The sequence below is a fragment of the Oryza sativa genome, chromosome 10 (genome assembly GCF_034140825.1).
Source record: "Oryza sativa Japonica Group chromosome 10, ASM3414082v1".
Classification (NCBI taxonomy): domain Eukaryota; kingdom Viridiplantae; phylum Streptophyta; class Magnoliopsida; order Poales; family Poaceae; genus Oryza; species Oryza sativa.
Genome location: NC_089044.1, coordinates 19,992,021 through 20,004,327, shown reverse-complemented (window position 1 = coordinate 20,004,327; position 12,307 = coordinate 19,992,021). Strand labels below are relative to the sequence as shown.

General features: G+C 42.8%; 3 protein-coding genes across 3 annotated transcripts; 2 read left to right on the top strand and 1 right to left on the bottom strand.

The window, feature by feature from the left end:
• Positions 1–3,511: 3,511 nt before the first annotated feature.
• LOC4349059 (non-specific lipid-transfer protein 2P) lies at positions 3,512–4,208 on the top strand. The gene has a single exon (XM_015758463.3). The coding sequence runs from the start codon at positions 3,616–3,618 to the stop codon at positions 3,916–3,918; it is 303 nt and encodes a 100-aa protein (XP_015613949.1). The 5' UTR covers positions 3,512–3,615; the 3' UTR covers positions 3,919–4,208.
• A 3,099-nt stretch (positions 4,209–7,307) lies between these two features.
• Positions 7,308–7,881, bottom strand: LOC4349058 (non-specific lipid-transfer protein 2P). The gene has a single exon (XM_015758466.3). The coding sequence runs from the start codon at positions 7,775–7,777 to the stop codon at positions 7,472–7,474; it is 306 nt and encodes a 101-aa protein (XP_015613952.1). The 5' UTR covers positions 7,778–7,881; the 3' UTR covers positions 7,308–7,471.
• Positions 7,882–11,667: 3,786 nt separating this feature from the next.
• On the top strand, positions 11,668–12,307 carry LOC107276902 (probable non-specific lipid-transfer protein 2). Its single transcript, XM_015758520.3, has one exon. It carries the CDS (start codon positions 11,743–11,745, stop codon positions 12,043–12,045), a length of 303 nt encoding a protein of 100 aa, XP_015614006.1. The 5' UTR covers positions 11,668–11,742; the 3' UTR covers positions 12,046–12,307.

The window sequence follows — 12,307 nt, the reverse complement described above, 5'->3', positions numbered from 1 at the left end:
GAAAGAAAGGAGATTACAAGGAAACAAATTTTGATGTAATCAATTTGTTTTGTTAGGTCCCACATTAGTAGACATAAAATTTTTATGGGACAAAGATTTAAAGGTAGAAATTCAATTTTTATGAAACTAAGGCAGTAGAAGTTTCATAAAAGAAAACGTGTGATGCAAAAATATTTAATGACCTCAGTCTAAATTTTCATCAATTGACTACAGCGCAAAGAACCGAGTCGTTCACGAATTAAATTTTAAAATATACTGTTCATTCATTTTTTTCTCAAAAATATTCGGGATGCAAAATTTTTTACAGAAATATACCGTCGGTCTCGCACAACTGTTGCGCAAAAATGATGTGGGAATGACGTCGTGGGCGGTATCGCGTAACGGAATAGCGAGACCGAACGGTCTCGCTAAAGCAACGAGCGACACTGTCTGACAGCTCCTTTTGATTAGTGATTAATTACTCAATTAACAATTAACTAATAATAATTAGTGATTAATTATCCTGATTAATGATTAAATAATTATTAATCAATAATTAATTAATCGCTAATGAAATCGGCATGGCACGGTATCGCGCATTGCTTCAACGAGACTGAAATCTCGCGCCGCTGCGCGCTTTCAGTGCGCGATACCGTCTGACGTCATTCCCACATCATCTTCGTGTAATGGTTGTGCGAGACCGGCGATATATTTTTGTAAAATTTTTTGCATACCGAATATTTTTGAGAAAAAAATGAATGAACAGTATATTTTGAAATTTAATTCAGGCGTTCACCCATCTGTTTCTCCCATGCTAAATCATCAGGCACACACATCAAGATCATCGTTCACATCCCGAACGTGTAGAGCCATTGTTTCAAACAAAAATATACCTTTTGTGGTAATTACACTCCGTCGATGTTTATGATTTTGCTCCGGTGCTTGGATAAATCATTGAGGTCAAACCTCATCCACCTTACCATTACCCAGTGCAATGCAGGAGTATTTTGCAAATTTTACAAAAAAAAATGAATTAACCCAACTAGCAGGATGTCTCGAGCACTCCATGAATTTATATAACGATGCAAAAACTATATATACGCTATATCCTATATTATAAGTAGTTGAAAGTTTGTCCTAAATGAAACTTCTTAAAAGTTGATTAAGTTGGTATAAAATACACTGTATTTTAACCATAAAACCAATATTTTATGAAATATATTCAATAGTAAATTTAATTAAACTAATTTGATGTATGCCGTAGAAGATGTTATATTTTTTCTATATATTTAGTCAAACCCAAGGAAGTTTAACATAGTACAAACCCATAACATCTTATTTTTCAATAATTTACAATAATCAACTCGTTGACTTTGTTTGTCACCAATAGTAGATTTCCATAGTAGTAGTAGTTTCACTGCCATCTCATCTAGAGTTCTGACTTTATCATAGAAGTACTAGTGCTACGACCGTTCTTCTTGGCAAAATTTACCACATGATACCAAAAAGTCATCTAATTGGTTGGGATATATCAATGGACATCACAAAATTTGTGTAACTGGTTGTAGCGCACCCGAGACAATATTGTATCATTTCCAATGAAAAAGATATATAGGATAGAAATTTCAAAAGAACATAAATGCCTCCGGCCTCAACAGCATGTAAACCGGCCTGGCCTATTGGATCTTGTTCAAGTTCAACCGGACTCAATCGCACTAATCGTTCACCCTCACAACCGAAATCCCCATCCAAACCTAACCCTAGGCAGCCGGTGGCGGTGGCTTTGGCGGCGGTGGGCGAGCGGATCTGGGAATCAATTGTGGGGCTTTAATGGAACCTCAATGCTCGTAAAAAAAAGCCACTTTCTTCCCTGCTAACTTCTTCCTCGGCGACATCATCCCCAATGCCGTCGACGCCTACCAATTTCACAGCTCCACCCCCCGTCGATTCCCAGAGCCGGTCGCTCGCCACCTCCAACCACCTAGGGTTAGATTTGGATGAGAATTTCAGGTATGGGGTTGAACGGTGAGTGCGTTTGGTTGAACCTGGGTTACATGCTACTGAGGTTGGGGGTATTTTTGTCCTTTTGAAATTTCTCTCTCATCTTTTTCACCGGAAATGGTAACATATTATCTCGGATGTCGCTATTGCTAATTATATAAAGGCAAATTTTGCTACAGGACACTCCTTATATGTGGTTTTAGCCCTAGGACACTGCCCAAACTCACTTTTGGGGGAAAATACTCCATAAACGTGGTAATTTGCCAGTGGACACCGCGCCGATTAAAATAATAATTTCCGATTGAAGAGGAAAGAGAAATTGCGTGAAATGTCAAAAATGCCCTTGGGCCCACATGTCAGCTCTATCTCCTATCTCTCTTCTCCTCTTCCTGCCCACATGTCGCTCCCCGCCGGTCGTCGACCGTGCACGCGCAGACAGCGGCGGAGGCAACGGCGAGCAGCAGCAGCACCCCGGCCCTCTGGCGGCCCACCAGCCGCAGCGCGCGGTGGAGCAGCTGCAGCCGCTCCTTCTCCCCGCTGCCTCGCCACCCTCACCCTCTGCCCCCACCCTTCCTCCCGCCGCCGGCCGACGCGAGCAAGTCGTAGCTCCCGCACCGCATCTCCAGCGCCAACGCCGAGCCACTCATCGCCACCGCCGCCGCCTTTCTCTCATCCCAATCGCCGAATCACGACACTGCTGCCGACGACGATGGTGACGAGTTCGAGGAGGAAGAGGACGTGCGTAGCTCGTCCCCCGCCCGCCACCACCCGTGCCCGCCGCATCCAGCTCATCTCCGTCGGCTGTCGCCCGTCTTCACCGGCGGCGCGGAGCGGGGCGGTGGCTGGCACAGCACGCAGGCCGGCGAGGAGGTGGTTCGCGGATCCGGCGGTGCAGAGCGGGGCAGTGGCGGACGACGACGACGATGGTGACGAGTTCGAGGAGGAGCAGGATGCGCGCAGCTCCTCCCCCGCTGCCGCCCGCCGCTCGTGCGCAGCTCCTCCCCCTGCGCGGGCATGGCCGAAGGCCGGCTTGGAGAGCGAAATGTGGGCAAGAAGAGGAGAAGAGAGATAGAAGATAGAGATGACATGTAGGCCCAAGGGCATTTTTGATATTTCACGCGATTTCACTCTCCTCTTCAACCGAAAATTATTATTTTAATCGGCGTGGTGTCCACTGGCAAATTACCACGTTTATGGAGTGTTTTCCCCCAAAAGTGAGTTTGGGCAGGGCTCTAGGGCTAAAACCACATATAAGGAGTGTCCTGTAGCAAAATTTCCCTTATATAAATCTTGTGGTGCCTATCAGCAATGTCACGTATTTGCGATGTCTCTTAACCAATTACAATACTTATAATGTTATGCAACAAATTTTATCAAGAAGAACACAGTCGTAGCACTAGTACTACTATGATAAAGTCTGAGCTATAGAAACCAATTTCTTTTGGTACTAAAGGAGTACATGAAATGGTCTGCCTTCTGCAACACCTCTCATCATCTATAAATACCCGGGACGTGCGTGCTTTCCCCTACACCACCACTAGCCAAAGCAGCAGTCAACTGCCGCATCGATCACATCACATCAACCAGTAATCAATTGACCAAGCGGTTCTTGCGCCTAGCTAGGTAGCTCGAGCAATGGCGAAGTGGGCGGCGGAAGCGACGGTGATGGTGGTTCTGGCGGTGACGGTGGCGGTGGCGGTGGTGGCGGCGCAGGCGCCACCGCCGGTGCAGTGCGATCCCGGGAAGCTGTCGGCGTGCGCGGTCCCGATCTTCTTTGGGACTGCGCCGTCGAAGTCGTGCTGCTCCAACCTGCGCGCGCAGGAGAAGGACGGGTGCTTCTGCCAGTACGCGAGAGACCCGATGTACGCGTCCTACATCAATAGCACCAACGCCCGCAATACCATCGCCGCCTGCGGCATCGCCTTTCCCAGCTGCTAGGCTAGCTTCGATCGCCATGATGCATGGCGTATATTAAATATATGGTGTGTGCTTGAATAAAGGATGTGAGTTTGAATCAGTAAGAACTATCGATCGATTAATGCACCCCCGTACGTACGTGTTTGATCGATCGATCAGCTGGTGTCTCCTGACTATTTAAGTTTGAGCTAATTTCCGATCTTGTGTGGTACTATCAGTAGTAGTACTACTACACTACTACTAGTACTACTACTATAAACAAACATATATTTTTTATGTATAAAAAAATATACACATATACAAATTTTGTATATGATGTGTGTCAGGATTACGGATAAGGTATACCTTCTACCCTTGGATTTATGCTGTATACCGATACGGTATACCTGTGCGTACACGGATGTTTCCTTTACTCATTAAGGAAATTCATCGTGTAACAGAAACGAAATCCACGGACGGAAGGAGTCCTACTCGGACTGAACTGGGTCGTTACTGTATCGTGGTCTGATATCTCCGAGTTATACTTGGAGATCAACTGACCCGCGATATAAAAGGGACCCCCGGGGGGACCTAAGGCATCGAATCTCATCGCCAACACAACCACCACAGCCTGCGAAGTCGGATCCTACAGGAGCCAAGTTGCCGGGTGATCTAGTCGAACAACTCGACTACAGTCTCGTCGGTATCATCGAGTTCTACTATTCCCTTTGTAATATGTGGTTTCCATTATATAATCCCATACCAACTGGATTAGAGCTATTACCTATTAAGGGGTCTGAACCAGTATAATCCCTATTTCTTGTTTGCTTGATGTCGTATTACATAGATCTTCGTACCAGCGTACCCCAATACCCTCTATATCCGATCTACGAGTATCCATCGTCGACAATGTGTATAAACTTTATATACGATGTGTACAAACTTTATATACGAAGTGTGCAAACTATGTATATGTACGTATTAAAAAACCAAAAAAAACATCATATGTATACATATACGTATACAAGTATACATACTTTATATACGTATGTATACCAAGTTTGTACATACGTATAAAAAGTTTGTATACGTATATGTTAAAAAACCGAGAAGGAAAAAAAGAAAGAAAAAACCAGAAAAAATGAATTCAAAAATGAAGAAAATTTTCTGCGCATACAAAATGTGCAAGCTCGATAACACATGATTAATTAAATTTTAATTATTATATATATTTAAAAATGAATTAATTTTATTTTTTAAAAACAACATCTATATAATTTTTTTAAAAAAACACACTATTTAACATTTAAAAAACGTGCTAACAAAAAATAAGGAAGTTAACCATTTAACAGTTTTAAAACCGCACTAGCGGAAAACGAGAAGTTTAAGTCTCAAGTTGAAGAAAAGAACGAAGCCTTAGTCATTGTCTCGTACCTGCAATGCACGACACGTACTCTACAGGATCGCTGAACATGACAGCGCCAAGAAGAAAGGATAGAAGAAAGGAAGAAGGGAAGTGGAACTAGAGACGGGCGGATGCATTTGGATTTTTGTCAGTTCGTGCAGGGAGGGCATACGCAAGTGTTGGAGGGATTTTCGTTTACGTGGGTTGAACAAATTGATGTCAACATTGTAGCTATCGAGAGCCAAAGTTTTGTGCACCTTCTGTGAACTGTGGCTTCGAACTAGAGCTAGAGCTGTCCTTAACATTCATCTACCTCGATGAGGACTCTGTTCTTAGAGTTTGATGTAGTCTTAAAATGAAAGAATTTCATAGTATTGATCTGAGCTAATTCATATTTTTGTAAGATCTATATGTGTTATAAAACTAGCTCCGAAATCGACATTGGTAGCTAAACGCGGAAGAAACACCATAGGAGATCCAAACACGATAATGACACCGAGACACGATATTTAGTAACGGAGTTCAGCCGCAGCCTACATCTTCGGGGCACTGATTACAGGTGTTCCTCTTCGATCTAGCATATTACAGTGTATCAGAGCTACAGCGACTCACGGCCGGTTGCCGCCGGCAGCTGCTCCCTCTCGCTATGCTAAGTTGCCATGAAGTTACAACAAGCACACCCTTCTACTTATGAGAGATCCTAGGATAGAGTCCGACTCTTACTCTAGTCCTAATACCTATTACAACTCTAAGTCCTAAACTTTAACCGACTTTGTAAACATATTCATCACAAACTCTAACAAACTCCACCTAACACTAACAAACTTCACCTTGACAAATATATCACGCCAACCCGAATCTGTTACTTGCTCAAACCTCCGTTACATTTCCAGCCAACACAGTCACCTCTCACCTACAACCATAGTCCCCACGTCTTCGCCTGGTCGTGGTCAAGATCTGGACGCTGGAGCTTGCCTAACCGCCAATGCCCCTAGAAAGCTGCCACCGAGAGCCTCCACCGCTGTCATCTCCATCCGCCGTAGCCAAACCGACCATCCACCACCATCGTCATGTGCATTCGACTGACCTGCCATCATGAGGGGAGGGCTAGCCCCCACCGCTGCCAGTGTTGCCAACCCTCACCACGGGTGACAGTGAAGGGACGAAGGACTAGTCAATGTCTCCACCCAACGGCACCGCCGCCCACCAAGTTCAAAGGTGACAGTGGAAGGGACAGCGGACTAGCCCCCATCCCCGCCCAACACTGCCGTCTACCAAGTCTGCCACCACCGCCAGTCCTCTCACTGTCGATGAGAGAGGAAGGGACGGCGATTAGATGGTTGTTACTAGTTGAGATGAACAAGTATGTAGAGAAATTAAATAAAAGATAGTTGTAATTTGCTGAGATAAAGAAAGTAGGTGAAAATTAGCTCAATCTTGGAATAAATTTTGAATGCTCAAGATGGGAAATACATCACCTGTTCTTTAGGTGGACATAAGACCACCAGTAAAGTTATGGTGGTGAAAAAGGTTGACAGTTGGATAAATTTTCATGGAAAAAAAGAGTATATTTTCCTTTTCGAGTAGTACGGAACACTCTTTTGAAGACTGAGGAAGAATGCATTTTTTTTCTCCATGCAAATTGGATGCACGTCCACACACTCACACAACCCAGAACTGCTATTTTTGGTGCATGCATTTCCAGTACCATACGCACTACAGTTTACACACGTTTATATAGACGTGAAGAGAAGTGTGTCGCTCATCGTGGTTTTATCAGACGGTTGTTTTATCTATAGTCCATACGATCCAAGTGTTTAAATTTTTGGACGATTTTGTTTATGAGAAATTTGAGTTGAGAGGTCGATAGACAAACTTGAAAACACAAATCATCTTAGAATACTTAACTCTTAAAGTAGCATTTCACGCTCCCACAAGATTAGAAATTCAAAACTCAAACTTAAATCCCAGAAGATACCTGATCGATCGATCAAACACGGGTGCATTAATCGATCGATAATTTATGTATTCAAACACACATCCTTTATATTATTCAAATACACAGTACACCATATATTTATATATGTTTCCACACATTGTCCTTTATTTTATTCAAGCACGCAGTACACCATATATTTATATATGTTGCCACACATCATGGCCCGCACCGGTGAACGGCGGCGACGGAGCCTAGCTGCAGTTGGGAAAGGGGATGCCGCAGGCGGCGATCATCTTGCGTGCGTTGGTGCTGTTGATGTAGGACGCGTACGTCGGGTCTTTCGCGTACTGGCAGAAGCACCCCTGCTGTGCTTTCAGGCTAGAGCAGCACGACGCCGACGGCGCCGTCCCGAAGAAGATCGGGGCCGCGCATGGCGACAGCAGCCCGGGGTCACACTGCGGCGGCGGCGGCGGCGCTTGTGCCACCACCACCGCCACCGCCGCCGCCGCAACCACCACCAGCAGAAGCATCTCCATCGCAGCCGCCCACTTCGCCATTGCTCGAGCTAGCTAGCGCAAGAACCGCCGCTTGGTTACTAGCCGAATGTGATCGAATGTGATCGATGTGGTGTAAGGGAAGGATGCACGTCCCCGGTATTTATAGACGAGATCGAGGTGTTGTAGAAAGCAGACCGTTTCGTGTACTCTCTTCATACCAAAATAAATTGATGTGTAGAGTTTAGACTTTACCATAGTGGTAGTAGTACTATAACTGTTCTTCTTTAGCTGAACGGAGGAAGAATGAATGAAGAAGAAAGAGACATGGATCCTCTCAGTTTCGTGCATTTTGGATACTCGTATTTTTACATATATGGGTCTCTTTGACTAGTAACAGTGGGTCGATATGTACACGTGCAGCAAATTGGTGTCTGCCAAATTAATTGAATCACAACACAAGAACAGGATAGCACCCAAGAAAATCGTCCAAGCAGATGTACAAGACTGCACGCAGGCATCCATTGGAGTTCATTTGGTCATCTTATTTGTTTTTTCGTGGACACAGGAAATCAATTCAACACTTTTTACACATTAATATTTGTCAAGCTTAATTTAAATGTTGTTCGGTTTGAACGTCATAGTCACTCCACCTGTTTTTAAAATATAGTTGTTATAGACTATCACCGTGCAAAATGTATCAAGCGTATATGTTTATAGCTCCATTTTCTCTCTCGGTACCAGCGACGTCGTCATATCCATGAACGGTGGTTGCTTGAGCTTGAGGAGCATCGCCTTCTCGAGAACGCCCTCTCGATGTGTATCTTCTTCTTAATTAGGCCCTGTTAGTTGCTTCAAAAACGAGGAAAATTTTCTGCGCATGCAAAATTAAGAAGCTCGATAACACATGATTAATTAAATATTAAATTTTACATATTTAAAAAGAATTAATTTGATTTTTTTTAAAAAAACTTCTATATAATTTCTTTTGAAAAAACACATCATTTAATATTTGAAAAAAGTGCTAACGAAAAACGAGAAAGTTAACCATTTAACCGTTTGAAGAACGTGCTAACGGAAAACGACGAGGTTAAAGCTTGAAGTTGAAAAGAAAAAAAAAACTAAGCCTTAGTCATCGTCTCGTACCTGCACTGCACGGCACCTGCTCTACCGGATTGCTGAACGTGACAGCGCCAAGGAGAAATGATAGAAGAAAGGAAGAAACGAAGGGGGGTCGGAACGAGAGACAGACGGGCAGATCAGATGCATTCGGATTTTTGTCAGTTCGCGCAGGGAGAGTATACGCAAGTGATCGAGAGATTTTTGTTTACGTGGGTTCTATAAATCGATGTCAAAATTGTAGCAATAGTAGCCAGAGTTTTGTGCACCTTATGTGAACTGCAGCTTCGAACTAGAGCTAGAGCTGCCCTTAATTCATCCACCTCGATCAGGACTCTGTTCTTATAGTTTGATGTAGTCTTTAAATGAAGGAATTTCATGGTATTGAGCTAATTCATGCACCCTCTGTATTTTTAATGTATGACGGCATTGACCATTCGTCTTATTCAAAATTTTTGTACAAATATAAAAATATTTATGTCATGCTTAAAGAACATTTGATGATAAATCAAGTCACAATAAAATAAATGTATTACATAATTTTTTTAATAAGACGAATGATCAAATGTTAATAAAAAGTCAACGACGTCATACATTAAAATACGGAAAGGAGTATTTTTGTAAGATCTATGCGTTTCAAAGGAGGCTTTATACTGGTACGAGTAGGACTCAACAATATTTTTTCATCTATTTTAACTGGATTTCATGTCTACATGGTTTAGTGGCGTAGATCTAATTAACCCTTGACCCTTGTTGTTATCGCAGGGATTGAAGGTGCTATTTTCATAGTCAACAGGGCCAACATTACGAGGGCTTTAGAATTTTTTTTAAGAAAACTGAGGAGAGAATAGAAACTATATAAAAAAATTACAAATTGCATATCTCTACTGTTATAATTTTCGGAGCCGTTCACGTGAGGGACGTGCGGCGGCGAGCAGACTGCCCGAGAAGCCGGAAAGGCTAGCGAGCAGTGAAACTTCACCTTTTACTTGTTTTTTCAGTTTCAGCTGACACGCGCTACTCTTTTTATTTTCTCTGTTTCCATTTTCTGCTTTTACGTGATTCTTATCTTTAATATTTCTTCTTCGTGTGATTCTCCCCATATTTTCTATTTTTCGTTATAGTCTTTCTTTAATGAAAACTTTTTATATGAATTATTTCTAAAAGACGGTATAAAGACTTTATATATTTAAAGTTTATAGGTAGATACTTTATGTGTATAAAGTTTATAGGTAAAAGATTTTATGTATATAAAGTCTATGTGTAAGGAATTTAAAGTTTGTATAGATAATTTGAAAGTTTATTTAGGTATAAATTTCAATAAAAATACAAAAGTTGGTCTATAACTAGATATTTTCGTTAAAGAAAATAGAGTCCAATCCTAACAAACTATTTTTTTTCCAACGCTGGTGGTGACTTCGTAAATCTCTCCAGGAGGATTTGCCGGTCCAGTCTTCGAAGATGTTCATAGGGGTAGGGTTGGTGTGCATGTGTTTATAGGGGGTGAGTGCGTGTGCGTTGTGAGTGTCTGCACTGTACTGTGTAATTTAAAAAAAAACTTGATAATAAGAAAATGATAAACCATATACCAGGTCATCTAACTGAAACAACGGAATACTAGTGCTTGATAGGAGCAAATTATGGTTAAGCACGTCATTACAACAGAAAAGGAGTATTTTACAGTTAAGCGTATCATTATCGTGGTTTGATCAGATGATTGATTTATATATATAGTGAGGGGTGGATCTAGCGTGAGTGCTGGGGGATTCGAACCCGCTAGATCACCATTGATAGAAGGAAAGAATGAAGGGAGAAAAGGAGGAAGATTAGTGGCAGCTCAAGGAGGAAGAAATAGATGAGTCATCCTATGTTCTTAATTATTCTGGATCCGTCCATTATAGTTCATACTATTCAAATGTTTTAAATTTGTTGATGATTTTGTCTATGAGAAATTTCAGTTGAGAGATTGGTATTCTGAAATAGCATTTCAATCAAATTGTTAATGTGTGACTAACAGTGCGCGCGCCCTCCCCCGCGGCGAGGCACATGGCGCGCATGGAGAGGGCCGTGGTGGCAGCGCGTGCACAGTGTGAGGCCCGCGTGGTTTTTTTTTTCTTTTTTTTCTGTTTGGTTTTTTATTTCTGTTTTTTTTTTCCTCTAGGAGGCGATGCTCCTCAAGCTCAAGCAACCGGCGTCCGTGGAAATATGACGAAGTCACTAGTACGGAGAGAGAAAATGGAGCTGGAAACATATATACGCTTGATACACGTTGCCCGGTGATAGTCTATAACAACTACTCCATATTTTAAAAACAGGCGAAGTGACTATGATGTTCAAACTGAACAACATTTAAATTAAGCTTGACAAATGTTGATGTGTAAAAAGTGTTGAATTGATTTCCAGTGTCCACGAAAAAACAAATAAGATGACCAAATGAACTCCAACGGATGCCTGCGTGCAATCTTGTACATCTGCTTGGATGATTTTCTTGGGTGCGATCCTGTTCTTGTGTTGTGATCCAATTAATTTGGCAGAGACCAATTTGCTGCACGTGTACAAATCGATCCACTGTTACTAGTCAAAGAGACCCATATATGTAAACATACGATCGAGTATCCAAAATGCACGAAACTGAGAGGATCCATGTCTCTTTGTTCATTCATTCTTCCTCCGTTCAGCTAAAGAAGAAGAACAGTTGTAGTACTACTACCACTATGGCAAAGTCTAAACTCTACACATTAATTTATTTTGGTATGAAGAGAGTGCACGAAACGGTCTGCTTTCTACAACACCTCGATCTTGTCTATAAATACTCGGGACGTGCATCCTTCCCCTACACCACATCGATCACATTCGATCACATTCGGCTAGTAACCAAGCGGCTGTTCTTGCGCTAGCTAGCTCGAGCAATGGCGAAGTGGGCGGCTGCAATGGAGATGCTTCTGCTGGTGGTGGTGGCGACGGTGGCGGTGGCGGTGGTGGTGGCGCAATCGCCGCCGCCGCCGCAGTGTGACCCCGGGCTGCTGTCGCCATGCGCGGCCCCGATCTTCTTCGGGACGGCGCCGTCGGCGTCGTGCTGCTCTAGCCTGAAAGCACAACAGGGGTGCTTCTGCCAGTACGCGAAAGACCCAATGTACGCGTCCTACATCAACAGCACCAACGCACGCAAGATGATCGCCGCCTGCGGCATCCCCTTGCCCAACTGCGGCTAGGCTCCATCGCCGCCGTTCGCCGGTGCTGGCTATGATGTGTGGCAGCATATATAAATATATGGTGTCCTATGTGCTCGTATAAAATAAAGGACGATGTGTGGAAGCATATATATATATATATATATATATATATATATATATATATATATATATATGGTGTACTGCATGATTGAATAAAATAAAGAATGTGTGTTTGAATACATAAATTACCGATCGATTAATGCACCCGTGTTTGGTTGATCGATGAGGTGTCTTCTGGGAT

Bases quoted from the DNA above. Each gene is read 5' to 3' on its own strand.
- LOC107276902 (XM_015758520.3), top strand. From the start codon at position 11,743: ATGGCGAAGTGGGCGGCTGCAATGGAGATGCTTCTGCTGGTGGTGGTG.
- LOC4349058 (XM_015758466.3), bottom strand. From the start codon at position 7,777: ATGGCGAAGTGGGCGGCTGCGATGGAGATGCTTCTGCTGGTGGTGGTT.
- LOC4349059 (XM_015758463.3), top strand. From the start codon at position 3,616: ATGGCGAAGTGGGCGGCGGAAGCGACGGTGATGGTGGTTCTGGCGGTG.